Below are 15,901 nucleotides of genomic sequence, written 5' to 3'. Positions count from 1 at the left end.
GCCACGATCACGAAAATAATAAGTGAAAAGCGACCGTGACGATTAATAATCGTATCTGCGATTATTATATCCGAATTCTACCATCGCTTTCGTTCGATACTAGTCTTGGAAACGGCCGAGCACACTGTCAGACTCGATTTTTAGGTCAAATTCAAATTTCGCGCGTCTGATATGTTAATTGAGTTTTAATTGGTCCGATCTTGGGATTCCTTGCTTCTCGAAGGTCGTACGAAGGAATCTAATCCCCAGGACCATCGAGAGGGTTAAAAGAGGCAAAAACGCAGATCCGCCTATCCGTCGAGTCGGTAATTAGCTAATGGAAATTCCTGATGGCCAGGAAGGGATGTAGATAGTAGATGGGGACTAGGAAAAATAAGAGGAGACGGTAGATACTTAGTGGGATGAGGTAATGGCGGGAAATTCAAATGTATCGCTCGAATTATCCACTCGGCGAGGGCACGGAGGTTGAGGAACGAGCGAGAGGACCAACCGACGCACCCTTTGCTCGTAACTCACCCTTGTTTTTGCCCGATACAACTAGACTTTTACCGCGAATTTTGTCCCACGAAGCCTACCGTTCCGACCACTTTTCCTCTTCTCCTTACTTTTCCCGTTAAAACCATTTCATCCCTTAAGTGGTGTCGCTTTTTCCATTCGAAACGGAAATAAAAAAGGACAGTAGGATCGAACGAATAAAATGGCGACCGAGCAGGGGGATGGGGGAAAGTCGAACACACGGGGATCGGGAAACATCCCAACGAGCAGGCAATCGCGTTTCTAATCGTCGATAAGCGAACCAACCCCTCAGCACGTAATATCTCACGCGACCTGCTCACCCCGACGCTCTATCGCATATCTATGAGTTTGTTTATTAATTATCATGCTCGGGCCCGGACTTACCGTTCGAGAAAGGACGAGTGAAATTCGATCGTAATCGCGGAATCGAAATCGCGACCGACGCACGAACGTACAATACGCGTGACAGTGTCGTTTGTAAAACTCCTAGCTGCCTAACTACTTTCTTTATCGCAACAACCAGCTTGAGAGCGAAGAAAAATCGACGATCTTATATCATGATCCGGTTTTAAGCTACGAAATCCCAGCGGTTAAAGCTAACCGATGAATCTGACTGATAATTCCTCGACGCTTAACTTGCAAATTGAACAACAAGAGTGGAAGAACTTACTAGTCGAAGATAACGGAGACCGAAATCCTGGAAGAACAACTTGTTGACAAAAGACGAACGATTGAAATCGTTCGGCCTCTCCTTCCATTAATCTTCGACGCCCCTGCCAAATCACCGGCTCGCTAATTCCTATAATTCAGTTAGACGCGTCCCCATCCCCGCGCCCGACCTGGCGATCCACTTCTACACAAACTTATTTACGAACTACGTTCGAAAATTAAGACGGATACTGGTTATCCCCACGTTCGTCTGCAGCTCGATACGAACTACCGGGAAGTTTGCCCTAAAGTGGTGTCATGGACCACCCTAAAAACGACTCTCTGTCCCTCCCATTGCCTTTTCCCACTCGCAACGCAGAGGACGCGGAAGCGTTCTATAATTCCCTTACGATTCTCTCCGGCTGTGACCGTGGCGTACATAACGCACCGCGGAATTACGATGGCTCGTAAAATCTCGCAAAGTCGTAACGTTTCTCGTTCATATTTCAAGGGAGGCGAGCGCGCGCGACAAGCAGGGGTGCGTCACGGGCGAAGCTACGATAAATGCGCGCCCCGGTGGAGCGCCATCGGCCCGCCAGTCAGTGATAAATATTAGTTTAGGAATAATTGAACGATATGTTTCAACGGTGGATCGCATTGTGACAGTGACACGGACCGCCAACCGAATTGTCGGTCGAACGAAGCACGCCGATGCCATGAAAACGTGCCGTAAATGACACTCGCGTCGATCCTGTGAATATACCAGGTGGATCAGAGATGCACTGTCACCTTGCGCAATCTAGTTTCAATTTTACGTTATTTATAAGGTTTGTCTTTACCGGAGAAAAAAATTCATTTATCAGGATTTATCGGCAGAGGTAGAAAAATGTCAAGTTTCCAGTTTAGAATTAAAAGTCTGAAATGTGTAAGTTTTAAAGTCTCGAGTCTCAAGATGCTAGACTGATTAAACACACCCAGTATACCGGAGCATGACAAATGGCAACATGCACAATCATCGGTAATGCGAACGCAATCAGCAAAAGCGCTCATCCATTCGCTTAATTAAACGCTTATTATTAATTAACCGTGACGAGGACGGTCCGGAAACGGATAAAACGTCAAGGTGTCGCATGCGTTAATTATATTCGAATATTTTGCCTGGATATGGCGCGGCCGGCACGTATTGCGAACCGTACAATGCGTCTGCCGCCTCTTCGGCTTTATTAAATAATTACCAATTATTACATAGAGACCAGCGTGTCGATCGTTCGAATTTCCAGACATTGTCACCGCCGCAAAAGCGACGTATTTTCGGTTGTTCGCGTCCTCTCATTAACTATACGGCCGGATCGCGATGATATTTAACGCTTCCCAAATAATTTCCACGTGACGGCACTTAATCCGATCGGTCGACAGCAACGGGCAACGCGTGTCGCGATAAAACGTCAAGAAGCATCCTCCCGCCCGACGCTGTCCGTTTAGTTAAGTCCTCGTAATCCTCCTCGCTCTTCCTCTACTTTCCTCTGTCTTGCTTATCTCCCGCTTCTCCTGCCACCACTGCTTCTCGTCGAATAAATCGTCGCGGTCAGACACTTGAAGGGAATTAATCCGTGGCCCAATTAAGAACGAAAGAACGCTAGTTGACTTATAGATCACAACGTCCCTCGAGGGTCGGAAGAAAAAATGACGACGATCATCTCCTCAACCTGAGGGAGAAACTAAATTCGTAAGATGTTCGTTCGGCTCGATTCATGTGCTCGACCGAACGATATTTATCGGATACTTTGTAATTAGACAGGCAAATCGTAGACCAAGAGCTTATGACGCTTGTTTATCCCGCCAAGGCTAGAATCGTTCCTCAGACACGTCCTCGGACGTACAGACACGACTTCGCGGAAATCTTAGGAGAATTTTCACGACTCGATGCCGAGAAAAGCCCGGAAGCTATACGATTGCGGATATATCACTGCGGCTCGGCTTAAGGCTGACGTTCACTCTCGCCTAACTCGCGATTCGTTGGCATAATAGCAGTCTAAAGCGGAAATCCAGACCGGTGCGTCGTCTTGAGATTCTCGGAGTGGAGTATCGTGTTCGGGGTGTCTTGTACGCGCCGTTCCATGCGCCATAGTGGCACCGAACTTTCGAAGAAACCGCGAGAATCTGGCGTGTGTACGCTTAGACTCGCGGAACCCCTATCCACGTGCTCGATCATCCTTCTCCTTTATTTCTTTTCAGTTTCGCACTTTGCTCGCGGTCTTCCAAGCTTACCGCGAGACCGAGAAAAGTCGCGCTCGTTCCGCCTGATTCCGAGAAACTCGCGAGTTCTTCGGCTTTTCCTGGTTGCGCGTATGCGCTGTTACCAGTAAGGGGGAAAAGCGAGTAACAGCGGCCATTAGTATTATCCTATTAAAAGCATTTCAAAGTTCGAATTTTAATCTCAATGGCAAACAAAAATGGCCAATCGATCACTGAATTCTGACCATTCTCGCGATTACCTCGTCGGTTATTGCTTATTTATTTTGAATGGGCGGTTCGAAATACCGGTAGGATGTGACCGGCGTGGCGGTTCGCGAAAAATCAACGGATAAAATGGAAACGCGCGCGCAATTACGCAAATGCGCGGCGGGTATCGGTGCATCGCGGATATTAAACGACGGCGCGTCGATCCACGGTATCGAAAGAGCAGAAGGGAAAGGGCCGAGGGAGTAAAGATCTAAAAGCACGAAACCCGAATCGGCTCATAAATCTACGAGCAGTGTAACGCGGCCGTAAATAGCCTAGATACCCTTGCAGATTAAGTCACGAACTCTGTAGCACACAGTTATGCTATATGTGTATATTTACGATGCCTTCGAGTCTTTCACAATGCCTCGTACACGCGTGATCTATGACAAGCTACGATGATGGGCTAGTTTCGAGTCTACCGTATCTTTTGGCGATCGTAGAACAGCGTTAAAATCCTTGATGTTTATCTCTCGCATCTCGATTTCATTTACGGCTACTTAAGCGTGACGTTAATTAACGTGGGAAAGAAATTACGCGACGTATGGAGAAATTAAAACTTTCGCCAGCCGTCTCTGCGGGCTCGAATCGAATAAATGGATAGAATTCAATGGCTACACACCGGCAAATGGCTCTGTTCGAGCCCCATCATTGCTCCCTGGAGACGTCACGAGGGACGCTCGTAGAAATTAGTCTATATGTGAGACACGAGGGTGGCGACTGCATTCTCAAACGGAGCTAGTTTGTTTTCCAGAAGCGACGTCTCGTGGATGGACGAAGATGTATGCCCTTCGATCGGTATCGCTAGAGAGGAAACGTCCCGCCGTCGATTTCCATAGGAAACAGAGCCGTTCCTTTGAAAAGAGATACTTAACGATGCTTCGTTACCAAAAAACGAACCACTTGACCACTGCGATAATCGCTTATCATTTATGGTTTCGAGACTAGGAAGGAAAGAAAGGAACTTAATGTTGTCAATTATTCGACTGATCGCGTGGAAGCGAGTAACCGGCAGATCGTGACTTTAATCGATTTAATAACGTAATACTGATTAAGCACAATTACGACAATTTTTCAATACCAGCCTATCGATGAACTGTAAGACAAGACGGCCCCGCTATTAGAACTACGAGATATCGCACGTAAATGGGAAGGAGCGTGGAGGACCCGGTTTAGCTCCGTGATGAGGGAATTCTCTCTATCGACCACGCCACCCAATCTCAGTCCCGCATTAGTTTCATCGTTAACGATGTACCTCGAACGTATCCTCGTGGCCTATACACGCGGTTTAATCGTTACGTAAGTGCATCATGAAATGCTGGTCGCTATCTCTTTGACTGGGTAGATAATCGTTCCAATTAAGCTGCTTTCCCACGATTCGAATCGTGCCGACTTGTACACTAGTGTACACGCTTTCAACGAAATCAATATCAAATAATAGATGCCCCCACCCCGCCCGCGCGTCCACCAAACCAGCGTATCGATATTAAATAATTCGATGCCTCCGTCGCTGATAATCAGTCTGTAAAATTTTAACTTGTAATTCTCCATTCGAACCGGATTACGCCAACGACCGAAATTGTAACCATTTATTCGACTCGACCAGAACCGAATAAAGTTCGCCGTCCATCCGATGAAACGTTAATCCCGACGCGATCGACCGCGTCCAATTTTATTTTCCACGGATTAAGGGACTTTTGTCGATGAACGGAAGACGTATAACGAACACGCGAAAATCACGATGATACGAGACAGGGGAGGGAGGATAGGACGCGTCGCGACACACAGAGAGTCACGGTCTAAATATACGAGACTGACGAACGATCTCGCTGAATTCGACGCCTTTTCCTTCCATTTATTTTCGCGCGTGTCCGACGCCGAGTCGACCGTTTAACGCTACTACCAGTTGTATCGCTAAGCGTCGTTTGACCCGTTCCTCGCACCGTTTCCACGCGATATTCTTTTTCTTTTCCCTCTCTCTTTCTCTTTTTCTATGCAAGATTACGAAGCGTCGCAGCCTCTCGAGCGCGTTCCGCCAACTCTTTCGTCGACCTTACGACGCTTTTAGGTTCTCGGCGTGTCACCGCTGGAATCGCATCTAATCGCGTTCCTCCTCTTTACTTTACTTGTTTGCGAATTCCCCTTTTCAAGAATAGCGTTTTTCAGGTTTGATCGATTGCACCGTTCTTTGTCCTCCGTTAAATCGTTCCAAGGATAACCAACTTCGCGTAAATAAAATAAATAACTGTGTGCGTGCTCGCATTCGAAAAGTTCGTTACCGGCGAGGAGTTAAATAAAACAGAATAGTATTAGGAAATGCGCGGTCAAATTAATTCACAGGCCAATTATTCGCAAGCGAACACCTTGCCATCTCCGACTCGCGGGTTTGCGGGCACGGACTTCTCTATTTGCCAAGCTAATGACTAGTTTCAAGGGTGTTCGGTAATCAAGCGAACAAAGGACCGCCGGTCACGTCGAGTGTCCGCCGGGGGACCGCTGGTTTCGACTCGGCCGCAACTTCGACATCTCTGTCGTGACTATGCAAACGCGACCGCCTTTCACCCTCGCTGTGATGTTACTGTCGGATAGGTACGGAATAGACTTATCGCCTTATGGAACTTTGTGTTTCCACGAATTGAAATATCGAACTTCGGTGAAATCAGAGATTTTGTTCTACCCTGTGCAACATAAATTTACGAATTACGCTAAACTTGAATTATTATTATTATTATTATTTTATAGTCCAGAACAATCGTATATTAAAATGTAAAATTAACCGAATTACTGGAAAACATTGCATGGTAGATGTAATAAAATTTCTCGATCTATAAATCCTGCATCTCGATGCTATTAATTTCGCATGAAACAGAATTTTTTGTATCTTCACTCGATAGCCATTAACTAGCGCGATTCTCGTCTTAGTTTTCAACGCGAGTCGTCTTATCTATTGATCGACGAGCTGTCATTTTCTACGAAATCGACGCAAAAGTAGAACCGAGTCGCAGAACGATATGACAGAAATTTACGTCGAATGATAAATCTATTTCCGACTTTTATGATACTTGTCCTGGATCGATTCAACGTATCCGCGTCTTCGAACAGCGCAACCATTACACAGGCTAGGACATTCTCGTCGAACGACCGTAGCTACATCAGGCATGCATAATTAATCTCTGAGGACGTAAAAAGTCGCGTAAAACGGATGCTCCTGACGGGGACGACGAATTTTTATACGCTTCCGTCACTGAGTGATATGAAAATGGTTGGGTAAAGCCTTTGATGTTCTTCTAAATTCCTAAACATCCAATTTTTTGCGAAAAAGATATTTCATTATTCACGTTACTGTTGCAACGTTAAAAACGATCGAATAATTTCAACGTGACGATGAATTTTTAAAGTTATATTTGAGAATGCTTTTAATCAACTACAGTATATTATTAGCCGTACGTAATGATCGTATTATTAATGAGCCTGGTAATTAAAGCGTCGAAACGAGAGCGATAACAGGAAGAACGTGGTGGACTTCCCAGGGTGGAACAAGCCTCTCCCTTCCTCGTTCAATGTTCGTTTTTCACCGGACATATGAGTTTTACGGAATTCATTCACCCGTAGCGGGCTTAATGAAACGACCGAATCGCGATGATATCGCGAACGATCGACACGAATCAGTCGCCTCGTTTCATGCCGTACAACGCATTTTCTAACGATGGCTCGTAAACGGCAGAACGTAATTGTCGTTCGTTGGAATTCGTGACCCGTTTTACGGGCCATTCTGTTTTTCCAATTTAGATAAAGACCGTTGTGCGAAAATGAAGCGATCGCGATTGACAGTGGTTTATGACGTTCGCTATCTTTCCTTCATCTATGGACTTTCCAGTTTATTTTCCAATAATAATCCAAAGGTATGACAATTCGACGAAGATTAGTTAACCTGTTCGGTTAATTGCTACCTGTCTGTAACGATAATGGATCTAGGTTTACGACAAAGATGACGCATAGATTGTGTATTTAAAGAGCAATTCGTATTAGCATCAGACAGTGTTTGCAAGACCGCGTGAACGAGACGAGAAGCGAAGATGAGCCGACTGTTTCTGATTCTACTGCTCGTGTACGTTGTTTCGGCAACGCGGTGCATCGTTAAGAACGACAAGGTACGAAGATACGAGCTAGTCCTACCGAACAAACGCGTAGTTCAATCGTTTCTGGTAAATCGCGATCATGTTCTAATCGTCCTTGGTCCTTCACCCGCAGGACGAGCCAGAGGTTCACGTGATCCGCTTAGGAGATCGCAGTGGAGAATCAGTGAGTAAAAGAAGCTTTCGCTTCGATCCTTTTGTACTAAATCACTCGGAAGTATTAAAAGAACCGAATCTTCTTGCTCGAGATAGAAGGTAGCGAAAAACGCTGGCCAATGGAGTAGAATTATTTCAGATACGTTTCAACCTACACTTCGATCAAACTTGTGTCACTGTCTCGCGATCAAATTTTTTGTTTGAAACGACAGGACGAGTCGGACGTAGTCGCAGTGCAGATCTCGGACGACCGGCGCAAACGGGAAACGCATGAAAATTGCAAGAAGGACAGCGATTGTGCCAAGGGACAGGTCTGCGTTCCGTATATAGGCTGCAGTGAGTATTTTAATTTATCGAAACGTTCGAACAATGGAGAGCTGCGGGTTTCCAACGTGATTATTTTTGTCTACAGTTAAGGGCCATCGAAAAGGTCGTTCCTTAGAAAATCCGACGAACGCGAATCAACCGGTTCACGTCAACTAATTCCACCATGGACCTTTAAATCTGCCAATATATTTACGTAGTAAATTCTTGTACGCTATGCACTATCCACAATAATAAAGCAACTGGCACTCACGAGTGTAAATGGTATTTGCATTCTTTCGAACGCTTATTACGCGAAAGCTTTTTAATAAGATAAAGAGTCGATCGGAGGAACGTTTAATAATAAGCTCTTCCGCAAAGTGGATGCGGAAACGGAAAGAGGGTAGAGAGACTGGCAGCGAGACAAAAGGAATCGCGGAAAGACAGATGGCACGACGCGATCGGGTCTCATTAACGCTTGGAAACAGGCGAAAACGAGCGTGGAGCGTAAGAAGAGGGAGTTCAGTCATCGTAAATTTATCGGGAACAACTGGCTGGTTGGCAGAGATCTCCGGTGCCCGTCTTAACCGCAATCCCGCAGAACCGGCCGAGGAAAGGGCTCATAGATTTACAGTTAAAATCAATTAGCCCCTAATTGGCTTCGAAAGGTTTATCGCGAGTATCGTTTTATTGGAAAGACGGATAGGGCCGGGGAGGCGACTCGGAAGTAAGATTGATCGCCCTCCGCGCCAGGAATCAGTTAGAATTTTAAATATGAATCGGAGGAAAGCAATTTACTCGGGAAGGCAATTTGCGTAGATACTCGAAGCGAAATCAACGAGAACTAAGTTGAAAGTTTCGATACATTGAATTTATAACTAAATAGGCAATGTAGTAGGGTAGCATGGGTAGGAATAGCTATAAAATTCGACGAGTTTTCGTAGCTAGGTGATAAAATTGTTTACCGCGAAACTCGTCAACGACAAAGCGAGTGGAAGAACTTACACGACCACTCCACATTATCCTATCGAGCGCTGATAAAAGCGCGTTACGATCGGAACTTCCGTAGACGTGCACGGATCGCGAAGTGGCACGTGAGAGCAAGAGCCGAGGCGACGCGCTTATCGGTTCTAGAAAATTTCGCTTGTAAACGAGACGAAGCGAGGCGAACACCCGTACACCGTCGGCGGTACGTTGGCGGAAACCAGCAGCGAAGATTTACGATTCTAACAGGAAAAACGTAACAATCGTAATATCCTTTCATCGCTTACGCTCAGACGGTGATTTTTCATATGCACACTCCTCCATCATCCTCGTTGCCGGACCCCGTTTAATTCTACTTTAATACGCGAGAAATGAAGCGGCCAAAGGAGAGAAAAACGTTGCCAACGCTGCGATCGAGAGGTCGATCGTTCTCGGAATACACGTGCAAACGACGGTTGTTCATTGTTTTTTCGTCGGCGATTGCTTGCTTCTCGATAAAAGTTCCAGCAACTTGGAACGCGGTGCTTCGCGAAATCCATAATAAACTTCGTCGTGTCGTCGGCACATAGACGCTTTATCGTTGCTGGCCGTTTAAAAAATTTCGAACTGCGATCGAACACCCTGCAGAACCGAGAAGTAAAAGGAACAACAGACGGTAACAAAGCGGCGGGCGTGAGATGTCGATCTCTTGGCCGGTGAATATCGACGGAAAAGGAGGTCGAGACTACCTAGATGATATCACCGAGCGAAGCACCGCGATGGTGAAACTTTGCGGTACGTGCCGGCCGAGCACGGGAGAACGATCGTTAAAAGCCTTCGTCATCGTCGTCTTCGATCGTCAGTTGCGGTTCGAGTGGACGAACGGCAGGAAGAATCAAAGCGCGAAATGAGAAAGAAAGAACGCACGAACGAACGATAGGAGCAAAGAGGAATGAAAAAGTCAGCAGCGCGACGCAAGAAACGCGATACTTCAGCGGCAGGAGCCGGCGATTAATTGCCAAAATAACTGCAGACACGAGGAATCGTTTAGGCACGACTCTCGCAACATTGTTTACCGTGGATACAGCCGGTTGGAATGTATGTCCCCGTGGACACGCGGGACGTAATATACGGGGACAGTTACCGCCCTCGGCAACGTATATTACTCCCCACCTAAGTGGCGCTCTTTCGTTCGTCCTAGCGAACGACCGCGGTGAAATATTCCGTGTGGCTCGCGCCAGACACCCGCATGATTCAGTAGAAGCCGATCGATCGTTTCGAGGCCCATCGACGCGCCCTTACCGCGGCCGGTTCCACCTCGATGTGTAACCACGTGCAGGTGACGCGGATCGGCGCCTTCGAATCGCGCGACATTACGAAAGATGAATTATCACGGGCAGCACCCTTCGCTACAGGAATTAAATCTTCGACTTGTTCAGCCGCTCGTTTACCCTGATATTTAGCGCCGTGTTATGCCAGAGTAGTTGTGGTTACGGTGGCTGCGCGAACACCGAGTTTGGAAGCGTGCCAGTGTGATTCTAGTCGTAGTTCAAACGTTTTCGCGGCGCTGGTAAATTTACGACTGGCTCGTCTATTAGGAACGAGCTATTCGTTCGAATTTTTCATGCATTTCCCAAAGAAACACGCAAGGGGATTTGAATCTGCGAAATAGTTTAAAAGTCTACACTGTTGCGACAATAAGGGAACCGTGACGAGAGCATCGTTAACATTTCCAAGTAAAGGACAGGGCTGATTAAAGCGCGAGCGCTCGGTCGACTTGGCGCGCGACAAACAGCCCCATCGCGTGGCGTCGGTGCGACCGGGAATCGAGTCGTTCAACCGTGGCCAGACCTCTAACCCGTCGCACGACTCGGCCTCCGGAGAATCTGCCGCTGCAAGACTAGTAAAACGAAGGTGTCGCATGAGCGGCACGCGCGCCGCACGCTTTATTTTCGTCCGCGATCCGCTTCGAGACTCGGCGAATTTATTCGACGTGCTATACGTTGCGCGACACGGGTATCGCGAGTGATAAATAAAATTCACGAGGGAAAAAACGGCGACGCTGGAAAGGCAGAAAACGAGCAAAACGAAAAGAAAGCTCGCGCGAGGCTATCACGACCGCGACTCGTAGACAGCGTTTAAATCGACCAAAGAAAAATGTGTGCGAGTCGTGAGGATTTCATCCAAGCGATCCACGCCGATATTAGTTAGGGAACTGAAGCTTTTAACATTGGAATTTTCACCCTCCGACGCGACCACCGTCCAACCGAACCATTCCGCCTAATTCCTCGGAACTCTCGCGACGAATTAATAAATGATTTCCCTTCTTTCCACGGTCGCGTTGTTTATTCAAGCTCCTTTCCCGTGACGCGATTTTAGGCAACGACACTCGTTGAATTCACGCGGGGAATTCGCGTGGGTGAGAGTGCTAAATGATGTTTGCGGACGTCGCTGCGCCGGCTGTCAGGGGAGGCTTTCTCGCCTGATAAATTCACCGCGAGACGCGGCTTTCTAAACGGCAAATAGTTTATGAGGTTATAAACGGACGATCGACTCGATGGGAATATTATTAACATCCTCTGCCGCTTGGCAAGTAGTCGTCGCGTGCCGATGCTGGAAAACCCGGCTGCTCGTACTTGCTCAATTAAAACGCGCACGAAACCCGTGTACTCGCGGAAATGTCCTCCCTCTTTCTCTTTGACTCTTTAGCCGAAGAGAAATTCCCGACCGAGAGCAACCTCTTTGAAGTCTCTCGAAGGAAGAGCACGAACGGCAGACGCAACATTTACGAGAGAGGCGCGTATTAAAAAATTCCAGCCTCGAAATTTCAGGAATCCAATTTTTCCTCGGCTCGATGCCCGTCGACTCGTTACCGGGCCACAGTCTCCGAGAGTAAAAGCTGCCGGTGGAAATAGAGTGGAAGGTCGTGGCGTAGAGAGCGCACATTCGAGAAGAGCGGCTCGAGCTTTAAGTGTGATTTAGCGTGCACGCGGAAATAATGGCGCGCGAGACCGTGCGCCGCGTTTTCCCAGCATCGTTCATCCATCTAACTACCAGCTGATACGCCGTGCTGCACACTGTATGCGATTTCTAAAGCGCCTTCGCGCCTGCTAATTCTCCACGCGAGATTTGTCGTCCCGGATTTACCAAACAGCTCGAGAAACTCGGAGAAATTGCATCGCGACGAGAAATGGGCACAACTATGCGGAGTCCACGTAACTTGTGTAAATGTAAACGTAGAAGAGCGTTTAGAGCGATTTTACGAGTTTGTTCTTTCGAGAATGTTTCCTCGCGGACGATAGTTTCAGGGTCGTGTCGCAGCGATGTTCGACTGTTTAATGAGTGTGTTACGTCGCGTGAAAGGGTCCGCGCGACGTACTTTAATGTCTGACCGTCCAGACCCAAACGTCATTAGAGAACCCTCAATAAAACTAAGGCCCACCATAAACCGATTCTCATTAGCTTGCAGAAACCTTGAGTCCTGCAAGCATTTTCGGTTTATAGCGGGTACTTAAAAGGTCCTTAGGTTTATTGAACGTTCTTAAATATTACGGAGTAAGCTGGTAGTTATGACGGGAAAACTTGTTAATTATATGACAGGGAAAATCAGGCATTTAGAGATTAGAAACATCTGGGTTTTCCCACGAGTCATGCCGTTAGGATATTTCCATATCCCAACTTCAACCGTTAACGTCTTAGCTAATGGTAACGGGGATCTGTGTCCTCACATTCATAACGGAAAGTACGAACAACGAATCAGCTTACTTCGTTAAAAACCTCCATCGTCATTGACACAGGTAGACGTCCGAATCAGGTAGTCGTTCGAGTCAGTCGTTCGTAGTCGTTCGAGTTAGTCGTTCGTAGTAGTACGAGTTAGTCGTTCGAGTAGTACGAATCAGTCAGTCGTTCGAGTCAGTCGTCAGTGCAAGCCACCCAAGTCAACCAGTCGGAGTCAAGCAGTCGACGTCTCCTCATTCAGTCTTTCGGTTGATCCTGTTGATTCGATTCAGTCAAAGTTGGATCTGATCAATCGCCACCTCTACTACGACCCACGAGCCTTCCTCTCTCAGATTGGCAGTCAGAATCTGAGCCAGATCCAGGCAATCTTCAGACTCAACGACGTTACTATTGTGTGTGATTAAACGAAGCTGTTGGAGAAAAATATAATCATAACCCTACCAATCACGGAGTTATATTAATTCAACCACCCCTATTATCTTAACGGAAATCAGGGGATCGATCTACTCGCGGCGTCGATCATTAGAATCGTAACGGGAATTTACGACTCCCGTTGACGTGTTTCCTCGCGATTGCGTCTCCCCGCGATAGCTCGAAAATACAGAGTGGTAAGTGCTTTTCACAAGGAACGGTAGAATCCGACAGCAAACTGTACTCGCTAAGTTTCCTTTTGTCTGCCGACAAGTGGAAGTGTCATTACATTTAGAGGCAAGAGAGGTATCTGTCGTCGAAACCAATGTTTCCAGAGATTTCGCCCGGATCACGAACGTTACGCCACGGGACAGACAAAAAGACTAGCGAAAGACTTAATACGCGGACGAAAGAGACAACGCGATCAGCTTTGAGTCGTGCACCAGGGAATATCAATTTCTTTTGATGCGAATGAAAGTTCTGCTTTCCAGCTTGGTCCTGTGTCGCGGTCAAAGACACCAAAGACGGTTAATTTCATCGGATGAGTGGCTAATGAAAAATTAATAGGCAAGTTCTGCGAGTGCAACGAGAGCGATAGCGTCGTGGCCCGAACGTGCACCACGGTGAAACTAAAAAATCTCGGATGACAGAGAGTGAGAGAGAGAGAAGTTAGAGGGAAAGCAACGCGGGATACCAGTTAACAGCCACGGAAGTCATAAAGAGCCAGCAAATCTTTTCATTATCACCCCGCGTAAGTGATACATATATCATACTAAAGCGACCATTTCACCGGCATTATATCCGGAGGAAACTGATCCAGGCTCCACGGTGAATGCTTTTCACGCCACGTTTCCGCGTAAGTGCGTACGAGGATTAAGTCGAATCGTTTTTTCCCTTCGTTCACGCGCAGCTCCGGCAATTTTTCTTCGCGCAGTCTTACCGTTCCTCTCTGTTTCTCTTGGCCGATATCGTACGAGTTTTCTATCGCCAAGGTAATTCCATTTACGACCGACGAATCTGACGTACGGAGAGAAATACATATATTACGGCTGGAGCACGTAGGCGCCATATAATTGCGATTCACGGGAAGTTTATCGTCCACAGGGGCTGTTAACATAATGGGAAACTTTACGGGCAGGAATTAATTCTTCTTTCGTGCACCGAGACCGAACTTCATCGACCTTTCGTGTTCAGATAACATCGAGCCTCTTCGCCGGGACGCTCGTGGCTGTTCAATTAAACGTATTACATTCTACGTCGTGCATGTGCTTTTCAACCCGTAACCAAAGTGCACCTAACGATGTTTCTGCCTTTTTATGAAAACGCGATGACCTTTGAAAGATGAAAGCATTACAGATAGCTGCCGTCTGAATAAGAGGTTTAAACGCGAGCCTGCTATAACTGGTATAACGTTTGTCGAGCGTAAAATTTTCAAATATACCCTCGAATTACCCCGATGAGGCTCGCAACTCCTGTACTTCGACAGCACGTAACGGTGCATTAACGTTCGCGCTCGTTTCCTAGAAACAGAATCGACTAGTCGGGATCGTGTACGATTCTTGTTTCGCTCCCGCGCATTCAGTGGCGGCCGTTTAGAGCCAGTAAAATAATAACGACTAGGCTAACGCGACGCTAGCCTAAGTCACCCATCGGCCTATACCTCTCTTTTACGGCTGAAAATTACGGCCGCACGACCCTCGTGCGCGTTTATGGTCTTCGATGACGCGCCATCGTCCGTTTCTGGTTAAACCAGAAAACCGACTCCATATTCCAGCAGGTTTTTAAGACTTTCCTCTAAGTATCGTTTCGTGTTCCTTTGTCCGTGAAAATACCACTAACTAGGATATAGACATATTTTTATAGGTAATAAGAGGCATAAGCGTCGAAGATGACCAAGGTCTTTACATCGAATGGATCGTGAAACCATCTGGCTTAAGGCTGCAAATTCGAGAAGCCAAAGGGGGTGGCGGCTGGCGCCTTCGATGAATCACGATCGTAAAAGTGCGGGAATTCGTCCGATTAAAGCGGTTGTTCGCCAGGCACGTTGACGCCTTCCGCAAAATTGAAGTTCCATCCCCTTGCGGTGCGACAAGCGATATGGAAAAGCAGATGTAGACGGTCGAACGCGTAATATCTCGTAGTCTCTCGCGAGGCTCACCCCTCGGCACGCTGAAGAGACGCCCTCGAATATGCCGTTCACGCATCGAGAGACATTCGTGTTCGGGGTTGTAGGTAAAAAATTGTCGTCGGCGACAACCTCAGTCCCGATCGCGCCACCTTTTAATACAAGATAATTGGAAAAGTTTGCCGGGCTCCTGCGCGGCGTATCGTTGATCCTCGCCCCCCAAAATACGACAGCTTACGGAAACTAAGTTCCCCGGAATGCATGTCTGATCCCGACGAGTATTCCATAGTTGATTTTTCTTCACCGTTTCGAACCTCGCTCAGGCTTTTTCCTTTTGCTTTATCTCCTCGCGCTTGGCTCTAACGTACGTACGCTTCCTTGTCTCCTTTTCTGTCGCGAACTC

General features: G+C 47.1%; 2 protein-coding genes across 5 annotated transcripts in view; one reads left to right on the top strand and one right to left on the bottom strand.

The window, feature by feature from the left end:
- Positions 1-15,901, bottom strand: part of LOC126913979 (uncharacterized) — a 257,491-nt gene that overhangs the window by 126,125 nt on the left and 115,465 nt on the right. The gene's annotated exons all lie outside the window — the stretch shown is intronic.
- Positions 7,662-8,544, top strand: LOC126914101 (uncharacterized). Its single transcript, XM_050717598.1, has 4 exons — positions 7,662-7,817; positions 7,918-7,968; positions 8,171-8,294; positions 8,371-8,544. Exons 1-4 carry the CDS (start codon positions 7,743-7,745, stop codon positions 8,439-8,441), a joined length of 321 nt encoding a protein of 106 aa, XP_050573555.1. The 5' UTR covers positions 7,662-7,742; the 3' UTR covers positions 8,442-8,544.

This window comes from Bombus affinis, chromosome 3 (assembly GCF_024516045.1).
Source record: "Bombus affinis isolate iyBomAffi1 chromosome 3, iyBomAffi1.2, whole genome shotgun sequence".
NCBI classification, from domain to species: Eukaryota; Metazoa; Arthropoda; class Insecta; order Hymenoptera; family Apidae; genus Bombus; species Bombus affinis.
This window is presented reverse-complemented; position numbering and strand designations above follow the sequence as displayed.